At 43.4% G+C, this 22,832-nt stretch overlaps 1 protein-coding gene across 1 annotated transcript in view; it reads left to right on the forward strand.

Moving 5' to 3' along the window:
* The window catches only part of LOC144791363 (coagulation factor X-like), a 231,930-nt gene extending 210,584 nt beyond the window's left edge, over window positions 1-21,346 (forward strand). Inside the window, exons 8-9 of the mRNA XM_078666038.1 lie at window positions 16,630-16,747; window positions 19,824-21,346. Of these exons, the coding sequence (XP_078522164.1) occupies window positions 16,630-16,747; window positions 19,824-20,398 (693 nt within the window). The 3' untranslated portion in view covers window positions 20,399-21,346. The remainder of the gene's footprint in view (window positions 1-16,629; window positions 16,748-19,823) is intronic.
* The last annotated feature ends 1,486 nt before the right edge of the window (window positions 21,347-22,832 follow it).

A 22,832-nucleotide genomic window follows, 5' to 3' on the forward strand; every position in this document is an offset into this window, starting at 1 on the left:
AGGTTGTGAGTGCATTGGTGTTGTCTCATTTAGACTACGCCAATGCCATCTATCTAGGCCTTCCCGTCACTCTCAGTAGACGTTTGCAGTTGGCACAAAATCAGGCGGCTCGACTTATATATCGCCTCTCACGATGGCAGTCAGCCAGACCTCTTTTGAGGCGTCTCCACTGGCTTCCGACTCAACACCGTGTCACCTTTAAATCGGCCTGTATAATTTTTAGATCCCTACACACTCGAAGTCCCCAGTTTATCCAGAAACTCTTGCTCAGATACACCCCCTCTCGTAGCCTTCGGTCTGCTTCCCAATTTCTCCTGACTGTCCCTCACTATAAGCTTTCACGTAAGGGAGGCCGCAGGTTCGCTACCCTTGCTCCCAAGTTGTGGAACTCTCTCCCCTTGGAAATTCGCTCCTGCACGGCTCTCCTTCCTTTCAGGAAGCTTTTAAAGACATGGCTGTTCACCCAGGCTACGGCCTAATGTATGATGGTCTCCTGAGTAGAGTTAGTGTTCTGTTGGGTAGCGCCATGAAACCCTTGGGTGTGCGAGCGCTCTATAAAACTTTGATAAGATAAGATAAGCTCTTGGCATTGCTGTGGGGAGGGGGGAAGGGGGAGGAGAAACGAGAGACACGGCCTGGCGGCCGTGAAAGTGAAAGTACGGCCGGCCGGCCGGCCGGGAATAATTAGGGACTGAATTGTTTAATTAAAGCGACAGAAAGAGCAGTGGTTAGAAAATATTGAGCAGACTGTTTAAGCAAACGTGCACAAAGGCAGAAGTTAAACACTCAAAAATCATCGTGTGTAAAGTTAAAGGCATAAATATTGGCTTGGTTGTCATATCAAAAGAACTGTCTTCCAATGTGTGAATTCAATATTTGTTGAAGTATTTTAATCGAGATAATGTCTGAGGAGTGGCGAGTTAATTGTGTCCAAACTGCATTTTTTTCAAAGCCAAACATAGCGCGAGCAGGGAAATGCAAAGGGCAGCTCGAATCTTCTAATTAAGAGTAAACACTCAGTGCGCAGTGAAGCGGGAAGGGGAGCCAGTGCCTGATAATCAAATGTAAACACATTGTGTGCAGTGGAGCGCGAAGGCCAGCTCGAGCCTTCTAATCCAAAGCAAACATGCTGCGTGTAGTGAAGCATGAAGGAGAGCACGAGCCTTTAATTTTAAAAGTAAACATAGCGCAAGGATTAAAGCGCGTGGGACATTTCATACTGGCAACAGATTGAAATAGTGGCAGCTTTTACCAGAAAGGATAAATAGATGTACAGCGAGCTGTAAGGTAAAAACAAAGCTCGTAGCTGGCATTTAAATGCGCACTTTCATGCCGGTTGTCTGAGCTTTAGTACAACGCTAAAACAAAAAGGAAAGAAAAGTTCGAGTTGGAGCAGTTGCTTTGTTAAAAAAAGTTCGAGTTGGAGCAGTTGCTTTATTAAAAAAAGAAAACAATTACACAGCGTGTGGAGTGCCTATTTCAAACACTGTAATTGGAAATGCAGCACAAGTTGTGAGGAGCCTGGAAATAATAAAAACAATTCTGTTGCACGACCTGGCGGCCGTGAAAGTGAAAGTGAAAGTACGGCCGGCCGGCCGTGGGCAATGAATAATTAGGGGAATAGAAATGCCTGAGGCAGAGCGCACGCTGGGGGATGCCTGTGGGAGGGGGGCAGATGGCTTTGATGTACACGTGCTTTTCACGGGGACTGCATGGAATCGCCCCGATGGTTAAGCTCTGGTTAAGCCCCTATATTCTCGCAAGCTCAATGCGCAAGCGCATTGACAGGCGAGACCTAAAAAGGAAGGCAAGAAAGAAAGAAGAAAGATAAAGAGGGAAGGATAAATACAGAAGGCAAAGATGAAGGAAGCAAAACGAACTAAAAAGAAGGATAGAACATAAAGAAAAGGAAGGAAAACAAAAGAGTAAAGAAAAAAGACATAAGAAGGAAAAAAGAAAAGAAGGAAGGAAGGGAAAGGACAGGAATAAGACCGAAGAAAGGAAGAAAGAAGAGAAGAAAAGAAAAGGGCAATAAACAAATAGGAAGATTGCAATGGAAGAGAAGGAAGAAATGAGGACAGCAAGAAGGAAGGGAAAATGAGAAAGAGATGGAAATAAGAAAGAAAGAAGTCAGGAAAGAGGCAATAAATGGCAAGGAAATGAAGCAAGCAAGAAGGTAAGGAAATAAAGAAACATGGAAAAAGAAGAAGTGAAGGATGGAAAAAAGAAAGAAGGTAAGAAAGAAAGTAAAAGGAAAGAAAGCAGAAAGGATGGAAAGAATGAAAGGAAAAGGAAGGAAAGTAATATGGAAATAAAGACAAAACAACGAGTAAAGAAGAAAAAATAACAATGAGGAAAGAAAGACAGACAGGGTTGCAAAGATGGAGCACACTCATGAGCCTATATCCAGAGTTTGTGAGACCTGTTATCATAACTGTCGTCTTTCATAAGGCCCTGTTCTCCACAACTTTTTCTGACTAGCGAAACAGTAGCAGTCAGATAAACATATGTCATTTAAAAAATAACTTATAACAGCATTAGCAGGAGACAGTAACTGATAAAACTGGTATGTGCCGTGCACATCAAAAGTGTCCTGCTATCATAGTAGGCTCTAAACACAAAGCCAACGCTGAAGTAATTATATAGTAAAGACAACAACCATTAGCTTAGCCAATAGGTCTCACCTTTGGGACCTTATAAGTGTTTAGCCATGCAGCAGTTGATGTTGTTGCACCAAGGATATTGTGCTGCATAACTAAATACTTATAAGGTCCCAAAAGCGAGACCTATTGGCTATGCCAAACATTTGCAATGCAATATGTCTCGCATTTACTCATGTTTAAGCTATTGGCATTGTAAAAGACAATGCCTTTTATTTATGTTTAAAAAACCAAAACATAAATAAAAGGCAGTGTCATTTACAATGCCAATAGCTCAAACTCGCGTAAATGTTGCAGCCCTCCCCCAGTAGGAGTTCAGCTAAAAGGTGCTCCCTGACCACAACAGGTATTAAATCACTTCAGAAAACAAAACAAAACAAAAGCACGAAACATGGCAGATTTTGCTTGCTCTGCCTACTTCAACCAAAACGCACACACAAAGTGTGTCGGTTCGCCCCTTCCAAGGGCTCTGGCAGTAAGAAACTTAGAGGAAAATACAGCGAGTCCCCAGAGACCAATTCCAAGCTTTCGTAGCACAACTCTACTAAGAAGTGAAACTATAAGAGAACACCCACCAGTGCTGACACAGAGTTATCCTGCAGTTTCTGTAGTAACTGCAACAAGCATGGCACCCAACATCCCTAACTACTCTCTGGGCAGCCCGGAAAGTTCTCCCCGCCAGAGCTGAGGGTGAGCTCTGATGGCACTTTACCTCCCCCACCTTCTTCTACAGAGTTAACCGGGCTAGTAGAGGGCTCTGAAACGGCTTAGTATGGGGCACGCAGCGTCTCTTACCTCTGACTGCGCTGACCCTCTCAGCAGTGCCACCAGCAGCAGGCATAGTCGGTTGGGGCACGAATGACTCAGCCAGCAACTTCGCCAGCGTACCAGGTCTGGCGAACCAATCCCGCAACAGCAGCCGGCCCGCACTTTATATGCCTCCCGAAAGTGGCAAAGCCATCGCATCGAAGAAAAGAAAGGCTCAAGTTTTTGAAGAACGAGCATTAAAGAAATAGGATATTAAAAAAAAAAGTTTGGCTAGCTGCAGAAAGTAAAAGAAAGGCGCGTGACTCCCATTTGCAAAGTATGGAGGGAAAAGGTCAGATAGGGCAGAGAATGCTGTGAGGAGTTTAAACTAAACTCCAGCAGTTTACCGAAAGATGACATATGGGTGCCCTTTTACATTAACAACACTGGTGCACAGTGAACAATGGAAGCCACAGCCCCCTTTCACTGCACTTTAATTGAATTTTAAAAATGGACTGTGCCCCTGTGTTGTTAATCTAAAAGGGCGATTTTGCGAAGGTGTGCTGTAGGTAATTAAAATAAGCACCACAGAAAACCAGCTGAAGCAGCGCAAGTCGTGCCTGCGTGAGGAGAAACTCATTAAAGAAAAGAGTACTCACAAACTTAAGAACCCTCGCATGAGTATATTTGGCATGCATTCTTATTTTAGGCATTCCACCGAGCAGCCAAAGGACAAAAGTGACGCCTTCTGGAAAAAAAAATCATTTATTTGATAATTGATGGACAGCTGAACATCACTCTGATGTATCTCCCAGTGGCTCCGTCGACCTCCTGCATAGAGACTCCATGCAAATGAACCGTCAGCTAATTTTAAGGCGCGCTCTTGACGATATTGTGGTACAAAAGGGGGTGGTGATGGACGGAGCATCTGAACCAATCAAACACTCACACCCAGTCAACAGATCTGGGTTTGATCCATCACCGTTCTTTAGCCCACTCTGTCACCCCAGTTCAGACATGGCCATATGCAAATCAGTCTGACCCTGTGCCTCATGGGAACAGTCCAGCCCGAACTGCCAAGCCATGCCTTCCCTGGACTGGATTCAAGCTTCCTAGGACCGGTTTCTGGCATTACAGCCGTCTTCAGCCCGGCTTGCTTGAATCCAGTGGCAAAGTGAGCAAGGGACTCACGTCTGAGCATACCCTGCCAACTTAGGGCGAACAAAGCGATACAAAAGGGGATGATGGACGGAGCGTTTGAGCAAATCAAACACTCACCCCCAGTCAACTGATCTGGGTTTAATCCATCACCAGGCCCGGACTGGCCGTTGCAGGCACCGGGCAATCCCCCGGTCGGCTGCATGGGTGGGGGCCGGTTTTGGGCCCCAGGGGGCAGTTTTTGTTACAGCGCCGTTTTTTGCAGCAAAAAAGGCGCTGTAACAAAAATGGCCGAAAACCGGCCCTAGCAAAGAGCGCGGTCGCACCCTCAACCCCCCCCCCTGGGAGAGGGGGGGCCGGCCGAGCACTTTGCCAGGGCCGGTTTTGGTTCCCAGTCCGGCCCTGTCCATCACCATTCTTTAGCTCACTCAGCCACCCCAGTTCAGACATGACCATATGCAAATCAGTCTGACCCTGTGCCTCATGGGAACAGTCCAGCCCGAACTGCCAAGCCATGTCTTCCCTGGACCGGAAACAAGCATCCTGGAGATGCTCCGTCCATCATCCCCTTTTGTATCGCCTTGACGATATTGTGGCAGAGCTGAAGAGGCAATGTGGGAGTTTTCTCATTACAAGCAGCATGGACTAATGGGTCCCGTGGCACACGCTGGAAAGGTCAGCTCGTTCCTGCGAGCTTTGGTGAACGTCCAGCCGTGTGTCACGGCGCCGGAAACCCTCGCAGTGCTTGAAATAATTACAAGAGAAACAAGCAAGTTCCTGCATGCTTTAGTGAACGTCCAGTCGCGTGTCATGGTGCCGGAAATAATCACAGTGCTTGAGAAAAGTACACGAGAAACAAGCAAAAGCGTTGACGGTAACCTGAGACACCAGGAATGCAGCTGCCAGCCTGCACGCCGCTGCTCGCTCCCGGGACCCAAATGCTGTGGCAGTGAATGTTTAGAGAAAAGGCGGACATGCACCCGTCTTTGCTAATTGCGTGCTTTCATTATTGAAAGCCACACGAAAAGGCCAATGGAATGTGTGGGAGTTGCCAGACCCAGACAGAGAAGTCTCAGGGAAGTTTTGAGCCCTTACAAGAAGCCTCCCATAGGGCAGGGCATGCGCGCTGCACTAGGCTCAACCTAAAAACACTGAAGGGAACTACCTCGTGTGCAGATGTGCTCATTGTGAGAGAGAAAAATGCAATCACACAAAGTATATTATACGTATAATTTTGGTAAACTCAAAAAGTCTTGCCTAACACCAGACATAAACAAGTGCGAGTTTCTGTAGTTGAAAAATTACACTTTCTGTGGTGTGCATCAGAATGATCTGGCTTTGTGAATTTCGAATAATTGCCCAGTGTGCAACCAAACATATGCATTTTAAAATGTTGGGGTTTGACCTTATTTACCATTGTGATTTCCATGTACTATTACAGAGTATAAGGTCCTTTGATTTAATCTGTTGTTCAGTAGCTGTGTCAAGGATAGAAATTGATGAGAATGGAATTCAGGCACAGATGTTAGGAATAATACACATTTTTCTAGTTCCACACACTGTTTTTTAATTTTTTTGTGGATGCAGCTATTATGTCCCCCCTCCTTTGCAAATAAGCTTTGTTGTGTAGTTCCTAGGACCCCCCAGGGCCTGCACGTTTTGCATGACCTAAACTGAGGTCTTGGTGTGCAGACAGACTCTGGATATCCTCACAGGATGAGTCAGCCTTTAGAACAGCTAGCTCTATGGTGCCACTACCGCTCCCCTGTATTTTACAGCGGTGTAGGAAGTTTCTGGCAACCACTGAGCATGTCAAACCTGATTCCTCAGGTATCGTGGAAAACAATAAGGTATCTATCGTTCAGTCACTCTTGCTTGCTTTTCTCAGAATACATAGAATGAAGATTGGAACAGTTTCAATAATTATTTATTGGTCAAGCGTCGGTCAAGTGTGAAACATATTAGCTGCGACAATCAGAAGACAGGAGCAGACAAATGTGATCGCTAGCAGCAATATCGTAAAAAGTAGATACATTTCTACCATAGTGCTAACAAAATGAATACAAACACATTATATAAAACAATAGCATTGGCGTAGCCTACCTAAATGTATTGTGCCTAGATATGTAGGTGAATCATGTGTAGGTAAATGTCAGTATAGATCCTAATGGAGCCAGGAATCCCCGGGGAAGAACTAACCCCTCACCTGATGGTTCTGAATGAACGACCCATCTCTGCGTCAATGATGGCACCCCGCAAGGGATGTCAGGTCTCTGCCTGTTAAAGGATCAGCCTGCAGTCTCGGTCCAGCCTGGAAGGAATTCTCCTCTGTTTCTGTAAGGGGGAGTGAGGGTCTTTTATACTAAAGTGGTCAATTCCAGGTTTTTCTAGAAACTATATGTTTCGAAAACATTCGCTAATCCCTTGCTAATCCTTTTCTAAACAAACATGATCATGCACAGCTGGCTGTTGGCCATGGATGAAAAAAGTGGTGACCCTTATACAGAATAAATCTACTGTGCCGGAGGACATGTTTATGTAAGTCAGGTACAGGGATTAAGATATGGTATCAAGAGCCTGATGCCGGAGAGACAGACGTAAGCTACAAGGTAAAAGGTCACCTGTGTAAGTTAGTTATATTGTGTGGATGGGACAAAATGTATATATTCGGTATGTACATGATGGGACTAACCTAAAGGACATGACAGCTTCTTAGGACACATGTGAGAACAGAAGAGAAGGTAACCATTTGAATGTTTAGGCATACTGCATCACTCATGCTTACCTCATAAACACAAGGAGGCTTGCTGTTGATGATTAGTATGTAAGTGGAATGTATTGTATTTGGCCACAGGAGAGAATAGACAATTATTGTTTGATCAACACTTTACTTATTTGCTTTTATAGATAACATGTAGACTCAAAGAATTAATTGAGACTGAACCGAAAGATTATTCTGATGTATGGTTAATTTAATTAGCTTACTTACAAGGACCTCTGTTGATAGAGTCATGGCATTGAAATTTTCAGCCCAAACCTTCAGATGCACCAGAGGTCCTGTCACTATCTATTGGAGACAGAGTCCTAAAGGCAGAGTTTGCCACCCTAGCGTATGAAAGACAAGCATGGAAGGATTTTTTTTCCAAACATTTTTATTGTCATTTAGGTCAATCAATTTCACATATGACACCTTATAAAATTACATTTGGTACAAGTTATAACAATATTACACTATGTATCACACAAATTTGCACAGTATATGTTTCATCATAGTATACCCCTTTCAAGTATTACCTTTGTATGTGAGAGGTCAGTTGTAGGGGTAAACCCACTTAGGTTTATTCAGTGAGGTTTGGTGTACAAGGGTGTACAGCGATGTAATGTCCAATTAGATATCAATTAATGTATGCAGTCCATCTTGAGGAAGAGAGCTGCTGGATGTCTGTGTCCTAAAATATCTAATACAGTGAAGTATTATGAATTTAAACATAAACCATTAACTATGCAGTGTGGTGCCCTATAATAATTGTCCGTCCAGGACAGGGAATAAGAAAAAAGTGTGGGGGTGGGGGAAGGGGGGAGAGGGGCCGAAGGAAGTCCGGGAGGCCAACAGCTCCTCTGCTCTCTGGCCACATATAGTGGCCTATTGCCTAGCGTAGAAGCCAGGTACTCACAGGTGTGATCAGTGCGGGGGTGATGTGGTATAGTGAGTGGGGGGCCTAGGCCTTAGGGGGGTTTTGCTGTCTCACTACTCAGGTTAATTGTTCATGATCACTTTCTGATCCTGAGCCTGGTACAGCTTCGTCCCTTTGGTATTGGTGCCCCTCAGGATGTTCCCAAATGTCCAGTAACTGTTTCCAGATGTCTGCCAGGGGATGCCTTTGAATACCCTGTGCGTCTTCTGTGGCCAGTGGCCAGTGCTCTCTTCTCCGCTCCCGCCCAGTGTGTAATGTCACGTTTCCAGTCCTCTACTGTGGGGCTCTTTGCCAGTTTCCAGGTTAATGCTAGTCTCCTCTTGGTCAGAAGTAAGGCTAGGTCCACAAACTTTGTGCCCTTTCCGTTTGGGCGGCCTAAGGAAAAGACCCAATATGCAGGTTTCCATTGTGACAGGCCTTAAAGCATTAAATAAAAAATGTGGGCCACCAGATACCAGAGAAATCACAACAGAGGACCACACCTTCTGTGCCAAAACAAATCCTGCTCACCCCTATAATCTAAGGGTATATGTAACTATATGAGAAAAAAAAACATGGAGGAAAGGTTTTCCTGCCCTCCCCCACTGCACCTCTTCTCTTTTTTCCTAGTAACCCAGGTCCATGGAAGCAGAAATACAAGTATATAGTACATTATTTTCAAAAAGCATATGATAAAGGGGGCATTGGACAATTACAAAGCAAGCAACACTCGCCGGGCCACTTGTCCAAAAAGGATGCCAAGCACAGGACACAATCAGTGTTTGTTGGTATGACACAGGGGTTTAATGCCTGAAACTCCTCTGCTGGTCTTAAAGTGTTCTATGCCACCGATTAAAGATAGAAGCACTTGGTCACTGATAAATGGCTGGATGAACATTGTGATTCCCCAATTGCACACCAAAAGAATCCTCTGAATCTCTCTGAAAAAAAATGTTGTTCATGGGCTACACGCTTGTCTGGACTCAGTACTTAAAGTTTGTAAGTAGTATAGATATGGATGCTTCTGGTTCGAAATCTGATTGTATTGTAATAGGACGTGTGGTCTGTAATCTCCTGCAACAAGGACGTGTGGTCTGTAATCTCCTGCAACAAGCCAAGGTCTTTTTTTACTGCTACTTCAATCATGAAGGTGTTGGTGTGATAATAGATGCACATGGTTTCCATGTCCCCCTATTTCATTTTCCCCCCATTTCTTCTTTCCCTTCAATACTTTTATGTTTTTCGTTCCACTCAGGCAGTGTGAATTTTCAGAAACTGAAAAGCTAATGTGTGAGATCAAATTGTTTACATCACCAAATATGTGCTTAAAGAGAACATTGAGGGATAATCACTTCTGCTCTCTCATACACTATTCTATGACACTGGCTGAATCTGTAAGGTTGCACATAAACCGAGAGATAAGACTGCAATATGGGTCTGTTAAATAAATCTAGTTCTGTTGTCTAGGAGATGTATTAATTTTTTTTAAGAGAGTCTCCGTCATGGCAGATCGCTGAAAGTATATTTGCATTGCCAGGATGGGAAAATTGCACAAAGTAATATGTAGAAATGAACAAAAATATTATAGGCCATGAGAGATTGTATTTTCTCAGCTAACTTTACAAGCTATGACTTTTTCTTTACATTATTTAAAGAATGTGTAAAATGCACCATTTACCTTGGAGTAGGTGAAAACCTACCATCCCTGGGGAGGGTGAGTTATACTTGACACACCAAGGATGTTTTGCAACATACAAAATTAACATATTTGATATATCTAACCATATATTCTCGGTTTTCCCGTCTCTATAATTTTGAGGGAGTTTTTATGCACCGGACGTTGTTTGTGGTATATGAAAAAACAACAATGCCCCTGCACTATACAAGTGGGTATATGATTATACGGTTTTTACTATTGTCAGGCAAACAAACATTAGAGCACCGTCCATGGAAAACGGCGCCGGGAAACTCAAGAGGGAGTTTCACAAAGAGGAGGTGCACCCGCCTTGCCTCTTATCATAACAGCGTTGCGACTACTGTGCAGCCTGTTCTTTCTCTCCTCCCGTTTGAAACTACACTTAATTAATTACGAGACTCATCAGGTCTCACGAAGTCTCTTCAGAATAATATTTAGTGCTGTGATAGTCAGGAAACATGACTACACATTACGGCTAAACCAATGTGTTTATGCCCCTCACCCATGAGGCCCTGAAGATTCGCAGACTGTTTCCCTGCGATGAAACACGTGTTGGCCCATATGTAGGAACAATAAACCGAATATTCACACCAACAACGGAACGCATTGACACCTCATTTTTGTCAAACATGTTCACTGAATGTTGAAAGTATCTACTGTTTCTAGTGGTGCTCTAATGTTTGTTTGCCTGACAATAGTAAAAACCGTATAATCATATACCCACTTGTATAGTGCAGGGGCATTGTTGTTTTTTCATGTTCCGTATGGATCAATCTTGGTCCATCCCCGAACGGTTGTGAGGTTTTACCGTTCGCCTCATTGCCTATACCCACTACTTAGAAAGTTCTCACACTTACTCTACGGATACTCTGGTTGTGCGCCTGGAAATTCTGGATAAATCTAAACAGCCTCATAGTTGCATGTTGTTTGTGGTATATATGGAATAACAGGTCTCTACTTTGCACCTGAGGCATACAGGTACTACTACAAGCAAAAATGGTATCTGAATGGATCACCTGGACATTAGAGTCAACATGTTCCCTCTTTATTTCACAATGTGACTTTTGTAAGTGCAAAAGTACTTAAAACTTGTATTGTCACCATAATGAATGCAACATGGTTACCTTTATCCACCTATTTTAAGCAGATACAAATGTCAATATCAAACAATACTCTCTCGGACTTTACTTTTTGTAATAGAACGAAACTATACAAGTAACACCGAAACAATAGTAACAAATATTTCAAGCTAAAAATTGCAGTCAGAGCTGTCCAAAAGGGTGGTTCTGAATCGTATGATTGTCGTGGACCCTGGCCTGACTAATTTATATGATCTGAACCTAAAAAAATATACAAAAGTACAAAAACAAATATACATGAAAGAAATTCACAAGTTATTAAATATCGTCTTCAATTTACAAGCAAATAAATATACAAACCTCAACATTTTAATTCTAATGGTAGGGGTTGAGTTTGAGAAAAAGGATTGTGCTCAATTCTAACCTATCACTGTTTTTTTGCTCCAATTATACCCTCTTTTTTGTCTCCATACTGGAGTTTCAATTGAGATCCCTAATCATACATATTGTTTGCTGTACTCGTGCAGCTCCCACAAATCAAGCTCAGGATATCAAGTTAATTGTTAGCCTCCGATTTCAAATTCTTCAAATTTACAGAGAATTTTACAGTTTTCAGTTTTACATTTTGCTTTTTTATGTATAAATGCTATATGGATCTACTAATAATATTTAGTGTTCTAAATAATCAAAGACCCCTTGTTAGACCTGTCTGGCTTTTTGCGTAGTCCCTCCAATTTATTATTTATTTTGTCCCCTTTTTGCCCCTCATACTTTCATTAATTTTTGTGTCCACTAGCTTTTTCAAGGTGTTGGTAAAGGGGATGGGTGTTCTTTCACCCTCATAGCTTTTCACCTCAGGCCTAGAGGCCTTTCCTGACAGGAAAATAGTTGGAGTCACAAAATGGTGGCTACCAACTGTCCCAACTGACAAACCTAGAATCTGTCCCATAGGATAGAGTAGGGCATTCCAGAACCATCTGGTCCCTTCTGGACCTCTGAGGGTCAGCCTATAAAAGGCGGAATGCTGGTCAGCCATTTGGTCTTACCAGAAAGAGAGTCAGCTGGAGGACAGGCTGTAGCAGAAGGTGGGGGTAGGATAGTCAAAGGGTTGTCTTATTGATTCACCACCCTTCCTCCCTTGGGTTATTTGTCCTGACCCTGCTGCTTTGGATGGCTGGAGACCCTGGGCGCCTGACCAACCCCTAGTCTAGAAATACAGGGGGGTGAGAAGGAGACTGCAGCGCTGCGCAGCACAGTCCTCTGCCCAGTTGGAGAGACTTTGAAAGAGTGCCCCTTTATCACCAGCCTCTACCCAGCACCGGGGGTTAAAAAGTCCCTGAAAAGGGGTAGAGAATAGGAGCCTACATGTGAGGAGAACTAGTTTTATCCCCCATCTCCTTGAGTGGTAAAGCAGGCTAGTGCCTTGTGACCCTGTGGGTCCTTACCAGACACGCAGTCGGCAGATCGCCAATTCCCCTCTCGAGTCAGAGGAAGGAGAGGGGGCTGGATATCCAGTGAGCAGTGCCGGTTTCTAAGAGGCAGCGCTGATTTCGCCGTGTGCAGGACCCCGGACCGGCCGCGTTGTTGTGGTGGTGCCACTGATCTAGAGAGAGAGGGCTGGCTGAAGGAAGTCGGGTGCTATCGCGCATGCCCCAGGCGGATCCACTTCCCTTTTCCAGGAGGGGTCTTGGAGTAAGCAGGCCCGTGGGGAAGCCACTGTCAGCGGTAGCGTGGCCGAGGCAGACTCCGGTCTGGTGCCGCTAGTCACCAGATGCGCGGAAACACCACTGCTGCCAGAGAGACGACGTGATCAAGCTGAGGAGAGATCGGTGAGAAAGTAGGCGGGAAGCGAGCACCGCCGCTTCCCCTTTCGTGAAACCCCCCTTTTCCTCTGCTAACGCTCTAACAAGGAGGAGCGGTGCCGAGCAGGGGAGGAGGGACGAGGGACAGCAACGAGCGCCAGAGGAGGTTGGTTACCTCCCTCACTGTGGGACAGAGATACTGGCCTCAGGGGCCCCACGCATTGAGACCAAGTAAGGAGGTTATGCGAAGGGGGGGGGAAGTTGGAGGCCAGTGAGTCAACTAAAAGGGAATCAGACTGCCGTGTGGCAAAACAAGGGATGAGCTAAGACTGGGGAATGATACCAAGCCTCTTTTAGGGAACTTTGAAGAATCCACTTTCCCCACAGGAGGTTTTCCCTCAGTGAACAAACTATCTTAAACCAACCTCTTTCCCTTACTGTGGCCAGAACTGGTGAGGAGCCTATATAGGGCCATTTAAGTGAAGTATAGAAGCTGCTTCTTTTGGGAGCTACTGTACTGTGATGTGATCTTTTAAAGCCAAATTGAGTGACTAATCTGACAATTTTGAGGAAGTTACAAATCCTATGACTGAATGTAAAAGCGTAGTGAATTGGAAAACTGATTAATGTAGAGATTTGGCAACTGTTAAAGTGTCTCTATTTTCATGACAAACTGTAATGTGTTAAACTGAAATTTTAAAAGACAAAAGAGCAAAAACTATTTTTATAAACAAGCTCATATTTTTCCAACATTGGTGTAGTGTCATTTTTGGGTGTTAATGCGTTAATTTACTGCTGGGTGGTTTGCAACCTTCACACATGTGCCTCTAGTATTTGTGACTTACCCTAGGCCAGGCTACCCTAGGTGACCTGACATCCCAGGTTCCAACACCCCTCAAGTAAGTGTAGTGGACCCCCAGATCTAAAACACAAAGACAAGAAAATTGCTGGCTTCTTTAAAGCACCCCTAGGAAGGAAAATTCTCTTTAACACTTTTAAAAGCTGTTTATCATGTGCTAAAACCCACTGTAGATAATTATTTCCAAGTCTCCTTATTGCAAGTTTTATTGGTTTCAACAAAACAACCACTTTTGCGTCTCCTAGGTAAATAAGAGTCTTCCTCAACTCGTTCCCTAGATGGGAACATAAATATTTTAACTGTAATACAAAATAAAACAAATGCTACAGTGCTATTAATTTAATTTTAAATTAAATGTTTATTTACTTTAGATGGAAGTTTTTAAAACCTATCTAGCAATATTGTTTTTCATCTAATTTAAGATATTTAAAGTAAAATGTTTGTATTTAATTGTGTATTAAAATGACACTTATGTATAGAATTAACTGAAATGACGTTATATTTATAAAATGAAGGTTACATTTATGAAAACATTAAAATAACGTTATCAATAAATAATATTACTTTTTTTAAAGTATGTTTTTTAACATCTAATATAATTTATTCAAATATTAAAAAAGTAAAAAATATATAATTTTAATTTACCATTATCTTATGTGGGAATCTATTTTAAGTCCCTGACTCCATTATTTTCTATGGGATGGTGTATCAGTAATGGGCCATGTATGGTGCTGTAGTTACTAATGCTCCTTCTTGGCAGTAATATCTTTATACCTGCAAATTTGGCTCCAGACCCTATTTCATGATGTGGAGACATGCAAGTACACTTTAGTGTAACGTTATACGTGTGAATGGTGGATAAGCAAAAGTAGTAAAGTTACTCAAAAACCCATGTGTATATTTACCTATGTGGAAGTTTACCTTAATGAATAGGCCCCAATGTTTGAGGAGTTTTCCACTTGTTCTGTCTGAATGACTGCTAATAAAGTACTTAAGGACATGCAACATTTCAATATATATATTCCAATCAGAGGAGTAAACAGTCAATAACAAGGAGGCAAGATCAATATATATAACGTGGGTATTGGTGCACCCACTTTGTGGCCATAGGGAAGCGACTTAATGCAAAATGTGATCCATTTGGAAGCTGCAATAGCCTTGGTACTCTTTTCTATATCTCTATTACAAAACACTTTGCCCTGGTAATTCAAATGTGCCTCAATGTCAACGTAAAAAGATAAACCATTCGAGGACCCACCAACCAATACTCATTTGTGGTTGTAAAGGTTCAATAGCACACCAAGCAGTTGAGAGACTTAATAGTATCAATGAACAGATCATCCAGTATATATTAGAAATCAGGAAGTATCTGCAGCTTTCCCATCTCAAAATACGGCCAAGAAGGAAATCTGATTAAAACTGGCTAACAATATTATGGTCATCAGAGGTCTATTTAGTCAAGCAACCACCAATTTTTAATGGTTTTGCTAAAAAATATAAAAGTGGATTTAGAATAATGGTTATCCAAATAATCTACATCAAATAAAGGTTTTTGTAATATTTTTGAGAACAGAATCACCTTAAGTGAATCTAAAAGAACAACTATTAATAAGATGTTAATCATTTTGGCTAAGAAATGTCTAAACTGTCCTGGTCAATGCGAAGGGAAGATCATAACCCACATGGCTGGGCAGCTTAGGGCCATATTTCATGAAAGGGTTGTGTTGCTTTTGCACCACGCAATGGGGTGCATGTGGGACGCTATCCTGAAAATGTGGTTTATCAAGCCACGCAAGGCCACTTTGCATGGGCCTGAGTGGCTTGATAAATCCAGAGTAGTGCAGCGCAAATCGCTGTTTTGCATTACTCTGCCCTGGGAAGGGGGAGTTCCCACACAAAACCCATGGCTTTTGACATATTCCCAGGTTTACCATGAGTGGTAGACCTGAGAATGCTCCCAAACTGCTACGCCTCCCCAAGTGAGGCACAACAAGGAGAAATATTCCTATTTCTCCTCGTTACTTCCACTTTCTATGGTGGCTACATTCTGAAGCACGAAAGAGAAAAATGCCTCAGAGGATTGTTTTTGTGCAGGAAGGTGCCCCTTCCTATACAAAAACTATTCTGCTTACCACGCAGGCACCTCTGTGTCTTGGAACAAGAGTGCCTGCGTTGGTGCCAGGCAGCACATTGTGCGCTAGCGCTGGGAAAAGTCAGGAATGTGTTGTATTATGTCAAATACAGTGCATTCATGACCTTCCACTACTGCACACAAGGCCGGACTGGCCGTAGCGGGCATCAGGCGTTTCCCCGGGAGGTTGGAAGGGTGAGGCCGGTTTTGCAGCTGCGGGGGAAGTTTTTGTTGGTGGGGGCTGGTTTTGTAGCAGTGCTGCAATGTCTCCCCCAGTACAAAAGCAGCAGTGCTTCACATTTGCAAACCCCTCCCCCTCCCGGGGGCTGGTCGGCCAAAATTGCGAGGACTGCTTTGGGTTACTAGTACTACCCGGGTCACATAGCACAGCAAGGTTTTTTGCTGCGCTGCATGACAAATTGGTAAATAGGCCCCTTAATATGCCCCTTAACGCATTTTAAGACAATGAAAACAAGAACACGAACTCATACTTTACCGTGTTTATGATAATGTTTAAAGATATGAGCTAGGAAGAATATGTGTGATTTTATCTTGATAATCTAGAAAACAGAGCAATTCTCTTTTGAGATTATATATGGCTTTGGCTAAACAGCATTTTGTATCATGCAACTGAGCACTTAGAAGTGCACGTTTGATCTATTTCATCTCGGGACATATATTAATTTGCTTTGGCATTTCTAGTAGAGTGCCTGGGGATCCATTTCCATTTGGAGCATTCCTTAGTCTAGAAGCTATACTCATGCTACCACAATCCTGCTTTGCATTTTCCACTTTCTATTAATTTGCCTTATTTTCTTAACAGGTCCTGATCCGCAATTTTAAAGGGCAGGATTTCTGTGGCGGGACCCTGATCAGTAGTCGCTGGGTAATCTCTGCCTCTCATTGCTTTGAGGATGTTAATCCACATCATGTCACCATAGGTAAGGGAAATAGTGGCTGTAATCTAACATAGGTTACAATGGATTGAAATAATTGCATTTATGCTATCCTTTTGCATGTACAGTGCCCCCCTAATACCTGCATTTCATCAGAAAATCATATCCCTTATATCCCCGAAGGCAGATGCCCCAAGAGAAGCTGCTCTTGAAAATTTTGCATTTGCGTCCTTGAGTCCCACCCAAGTGTTTTAAAACCCAAAGATTAGGTTGTTGTTCGCTTTCCGAATGTCGAGCAATTGGGAATAAGGAAGCTGAACCAGCATGCGTGAAGTGGAAAGTCTACTTTACCTTGTCTGAACAGTGGGTGACAATGTGTAGACTCCTAAATGCATCATCTGCTCTCTCACAACCTTACATTTCCAGGGCCCTCATCGGTACTTTGGGAGTTCAGGTTTCACTGTGTGTCTTTCTCTCCAAATGACCACAGACAACCATACTGCATGCCCCTTGCTCTCAATGGAGGAAGCTCCAGAAATATAGGAGTTGCACTTCCACAGGGGAGAAGAATGTGATTCCACATAACAAACATAAGAGTCATATGGTAAACATATGCATTCAAAGCCTGCGTAGCCTCTTGTCCACTGTGTGTGAAAGTCAACTTGCTAAGTCTGTCAGGTCTTGTTGCGTCCCAATGCCCAAGATACCTTCTCCCAGGTCTCTGTAGCTTTCTTTAGTGGACTTCCCCCAACCTTTAGGGGAAAAAGATCCGCACCATTGAGTTCTCCATTGTGCAGAGTGTGTGGCTTTATGACCCTTCCACATGTTCAGAAACAACCAGAAGAGGGATGCCAAGCTTCTAGGGCTAGAAACTTGTTTAGGTTTACTGCAGACCTGGAGACAATACCCACAAAAGACAGTAGACGTTAATGTCCAGTTCTCAGACTCACTAACAGAGTTGATGGCCGTATACGAACAACGTGTTGACTTGCTTCCCACCAGCAGGACTCCGGTGTGCTATATTGCCCATGGATCATTGTCACTCTATGCTTCAGATTGGAGGGGAACAACATTCTTGCAGTGGAGGTGCAGAGGTGCCATAGAAGCAAAGATAATGAGCCCGCGTTACCGAATATGGCAAAAAAAAAAAAAGGAAATATGTGGGGTGATGTAGGCCCAAAGGGCCTAAGTGCCACTGTACCTGCTGCACTATTGATAGCTACACCCCTGGACTGTTGAAGCGGAACACCATCCATTTGCACAGGGTAAACCTACTATTGGCCATTCAGTTCTTAGCCTTCTCACTAGGTCTTTCCCAGCCTATATGGGTAATTTCTCACAGGGCCAACAAGTCTTTCCAAAATCTTTGTTGTTCAGTCACTCGCTAATAAAAAACACCACAGAACACCCTCCCCGGACAGAATTCGGGTACGCCTATCTATTCACCTGGTGAATCACACTCTTATCCTGTGCGCAATGACAGCCAGGTCCTGCCTACACCGTCAGTCAAGCCACCTCCTTCCTGTTTAAATAAGCAGTTAACCATTGATTACTAGGCCATGCACAACACTGCCACCTAAGGCAGTTATCAGGAATATGCACAGAGATCATGCCCCTCCATGAATACTCCATCCTTTCCTCTCCCTTTATGTAGGAGTTCTATATCACACATACAATATATGGATTTAGCAGCAAAACACTATACTTGGGGTGCAAAGTGGCAAATAGTTGCAACTAACACAAGTAGTGTACAAAGTACAAAAAATTGTACCGATCAGACAAAAAGGGTAGGAAGAGGAAGAAATTATACAAAATTACATTGCCAGTGGAAGTCCATGCAAGAGAGCCATCACAACACTAATAAACCAGGAGAAGAAGGAGACAAAATGGGAACATCTACATTGAAAGAACTTCTTGGGTTATGGAAATCATTAAAGGTGTCTGTACCACTAAATAAGAGGGACTTCAGCCCATTGTTATGGTCTGGCTTGACAGCCACCTGTTCCCAGACAATTATGTAATAAACTCCCGGAGAGGGGCTCTGCCCACATGGTGGGAGTCAGGAGTACATGTTTTGATTGGGCAGAAGCTGTGTGCTCCCCAAAAAATGTGCTTGTCTTTCACACAACTATGATCTTTTTTTTTTATTTATCCAGCCGCCTGAGCTTTAACTTTCAGGGGGACACACATGACATTGCAATGCTGTTAAAGTGTTCTAGATAATGTGTGGATTTTTTCTATGGCATAAGCACAGATGGGACAACGGCTACATGAATTATTAGGTCTGGCTTGAAAATGCAACTTTTACCTGACCTTTTAACGTACACCAATATTATTCTACAGTTCTTTGCTTCCACACACATGCATATCTATTCTCATGCTTTCAACTTGTAAAGCTTCACAGTCCATAGAAAAATTCCTTTAAATCCAGATCTACTGGCATTACTAATGCTTGTTTTTAAATACTTTGTGGCTGGACTGATTCAGATGGCTGGGGCAGAATGGAACTGCAAACATTAGGGGTGTGAGAAACCTTATTTGAGAGTTATTTTTTCTGGAAAGTTGGGGTTTTGGAAGTAGGCTGGTCGAATATCACAGAGGTCTTGATACACGTGCGAGGATAACTGAGATTCTGTAATGTCAATTTTTGGTAAGCAGAACATAGAGCTTTATGTACTAGGCAGTTCAGTTCCTGACTTCAAAGAGTGATCTTTTTCCTCAATGTGTATCTATCTTTGTGTTTCTCCCCCTCTACACTCCCTGCTCCCAACAAAACTGTCCTATACTCTCTATGTATACCTACTTATGCATGGGTCTTTTTTTTCTGCTCCTATCCTTCCCTCCACTGGCAATTCATCTACATTTTACTACCTGCTCTCCCACCTTTCCAACAGTATATATTCTAGTCCTAACATCCTCTACATGTGTTAGTCTCTCTAGCATGTTCATTACATTCCAGAGCCACTTTAGTAGTTTCAAAGTAATGGTGCATTAAACAGGATACTTGCGCTCCAATTGGCGTTCTTAGCAGCACAACCTATAAACTCGTGGTTTACTAGATCCAAACAAATTCAGCATTACCTAGAACATAACTCCTTGTTCTTTCTCTTCATTCTTATAGGCGACTTTGACAAGTTCCGTCGCGACCAGGATGAGCAGAAGATCGCTGTTTTGAAGTTCTACCTCCACCCTTACTATAACGGCCTCTACTTTGACAATGACATTGCCCTGCTACACTTGAGGAGTGAGGTACAGTTCAATGACTTTGCCATTCCCATCTGCTTACCCAACCCTGGCCTGGCACGCATGCTGCTCCAGGAAGGAGAAACAGGCATGGTTAGCGGCTGGGGGTCTACCCGGTACATGGGGCCCTCCAGCCGCTTCCTCCTCAAGGTCAGTCTGCCTGTGGTGAGCCAGACGACCTGCATGAAGTCCACTCAGCAGGTCATCACAGGTAGCATGTTCTGTGCTGGTTACAGCGTTGAGGCCCGGGACTCCTGCAAAGGGGACAGTGGAGGACCGTTTGTGATGTCCTTCCGCAATACTTGGTACCTCATGGGAGTCATCAGCTGGGGCGAAGGCTGTGCTGAGGAAGGCAAATATGGAGTCTACACACGCGTATCAGACTACATTCAATGGATAAAAGAAGTCATCGAAGGGATAAATGAGACAGAAGGTTTAGCAACCGGATTATGAGAACCCGAATGCTATTCACAACCCTCAGCATGTCTTTTATGTCATCTCTCCAACTAGTACCAGGATGTTGTAACCTGAGACAGCCCAATGACCATTCAAGCTCTGGCAGGAAGAAAGGGGTCAAAACTGTGATTGCATCCGTTCAGTGGCTGAAAAAGTGCCGCGTGCCCTTCTCGCTAATCACCGCCAACAAACTCTGCATTAGGCTTCTCATCAACTACTCGTGTTTGAGCAAACTTTAACTGTTCACTTGTCCTCCTTCGCACTAGCCTGCTCTTCAGGTCCCAGGCAAAGGAATAACCTCCTAGATAGCCTCAACCAGAAAAATCTGTACACAGCTTTCCATTTTAAGCTGGGAACAGAAATGTATTTCCTGTCCCCAACCTCCCCAGCCACAACTAAAGAGCCTGGTAGCAAATGTTCTGGAAATTGGAAGGTTTATGGTCTCATATTTTTGGCAAGTTTGAGAATTTAACAGAAGGCACCTAAGCAGTTGCTTTTTCTAGTCCATTTAGATTTCCAGTCATAACCTAGTGTTATTCACTGATCAAACACTTAAAGACTGGGGATTCGCAAAAATAACATAAATGTGTACAGTCTATTTATTTGAATTTACTAAACTTTTTTATTTTGCAGGAACTAAGCCGGTGTCTGTGGGCTATACAAAATGATATAGCACGTAATGCTCTTTATTTCCAGTTACTTAAAAGCATTGCAATATACATCTGAATATTTTTTGCAAAAAATTGGTAACGTCCACAAGAGATCAAATTAAAACAGACAATCACATTAAAACAAGGCAGCACTGAGTACACATCTGGTGGCACAGACTTTCACAATTCGAGCAAGAGGAACGTTTTAAATTGGGCCTTCCAAAAACCACCGCTTAAAGTGCCTGTGAATGTAAAGTGACCAATGCTTGTTAGTGATTAAAGTGCATGTAATAAATGAAAACTGTGACCTGTGATTATTATCGAATGAGATTCATCTGATTGGCGAGATTCCATTGCCCTGTTGCTGGGGGGTCTAGGCGTGAGATTAATTGAAATAGTTTAAACTGACAGTCTCTCAAGTGCTGAAAAGCGGGGCTTCGCTCAGTTTGTTGCAGCTTTTTGATGTTAGACCCGGGCTGCTTCCAACGTTGGCCCTTTTGTCGATACTAGATTGTGGTTAAGGCCGTGCAGTGCTTGCTGTGGAAGCTGCTTTGCTGCCTCAAGCAGATACCTGGCTGTCTTGTATGCTAGCTGGATGGATTTGTCGCTCAAGAGTGTCATTACTGCAGGAGGACAGAACCAGATTTAAAGGGCTCTCAGTGCTGGGTGTGGCAATGTCCTCCTTGGATGATAGGAGAATAGGGCACACACAGATTAGATGGAGTAGGCTTTCTTGACTGTGACCACACAAACGGCAGTGATTGTTGGGCTAGGTCTGGTGGGTACAGGGTCCTTTGAAGGAAATTCGCCAAGTTGGAAGAGCAGTAAGAAGTGCTTTGTGCCAGCTGAAAGATGGGTGATCAAATATGGCTGTGGGCCCCAGGAAGTGCATGATTGCACGACTGCCCACACATGCCATTTAGGTGGAAGTTTGCCTTGTCCATGATCCAAGATTGCAGTTTTGCGCTCTTATTGCTTGCTTAAAGGCGGCGAATTCGATGGTTGACTTCCTGGCTGGTTCTAGTTTTAGGGCGTAAATGGCCTGCTGGAGGACGATTGGCCATGAGCTTTTATAATGATTCTGCCTTCCCATTTCTAACCAGCACGTGCCGACTAGTGAGTCTTATAAAGCTGTTTTAAGTTTCCAGCAGAATTTGATAACTCCTCACTGGACCTGGGTGGAACAGGCCAAACTCCAGTCTAACCAGATATTGCGAAGTATGCTGTGGGAGAGCGAATCATTTCTTAAAGAACATCGATTGGAGCAAGTTTATTGTGGTGACGTCATTCACCTTCAAAAGGTCGGAGTAATAGGTGAGTTGTGATGGTAAAAACCTTGCACCGATTACCTGAAGCAGATACTGATGCGATGTGTTGCATGATTTTTTTTTTGTAGCAGGTTGAAGGCGAACTGAATTTTGTTTGCAGCAGGTTGAAGGCGAACTGAATTTTGTTTGCAGCAGCTCTTCTAGAGGAGAGCCGCTCTCTGAAGGTTAGTTGGGCGTCCATGTGCACACCTAAATATTTGTAAGATTTAACTAATTCTAAAAGCTGACCTGAGGCTTTCCAAATGAAAGGGTGGGGGGGGGGAGGTGGTTCTCAGAGATGAGGTTGAGAAACATGCTGCTTGTTTTGTTACGGTTTAATTCCAAGCCCAACAATTGGGTGTATTTTACCAGTTGACTAATAAGGCGCTGAAGGCCAATTGGGGTTTGGCTAAGTAAGATGATGTCATCAGCTAATTTAAAGCATTCTAGTGGTTTGTGAGCTATTTGGGGGGG

Source organism: Lissotriton helveticus, chromosome 11, assembly GCF_964261635.1.
Source record: "Lissotriton helveticus chromosome 11, aLisHel1.1, whole genome shotgun sequence".
Taxonomy (NCBI): domain Eukaryota; kingdom Metazoa; phylum Chordata; class Amphibia; order Caudata; family Salamandridae; genus Lissotriton; species Lissotriton helveticus.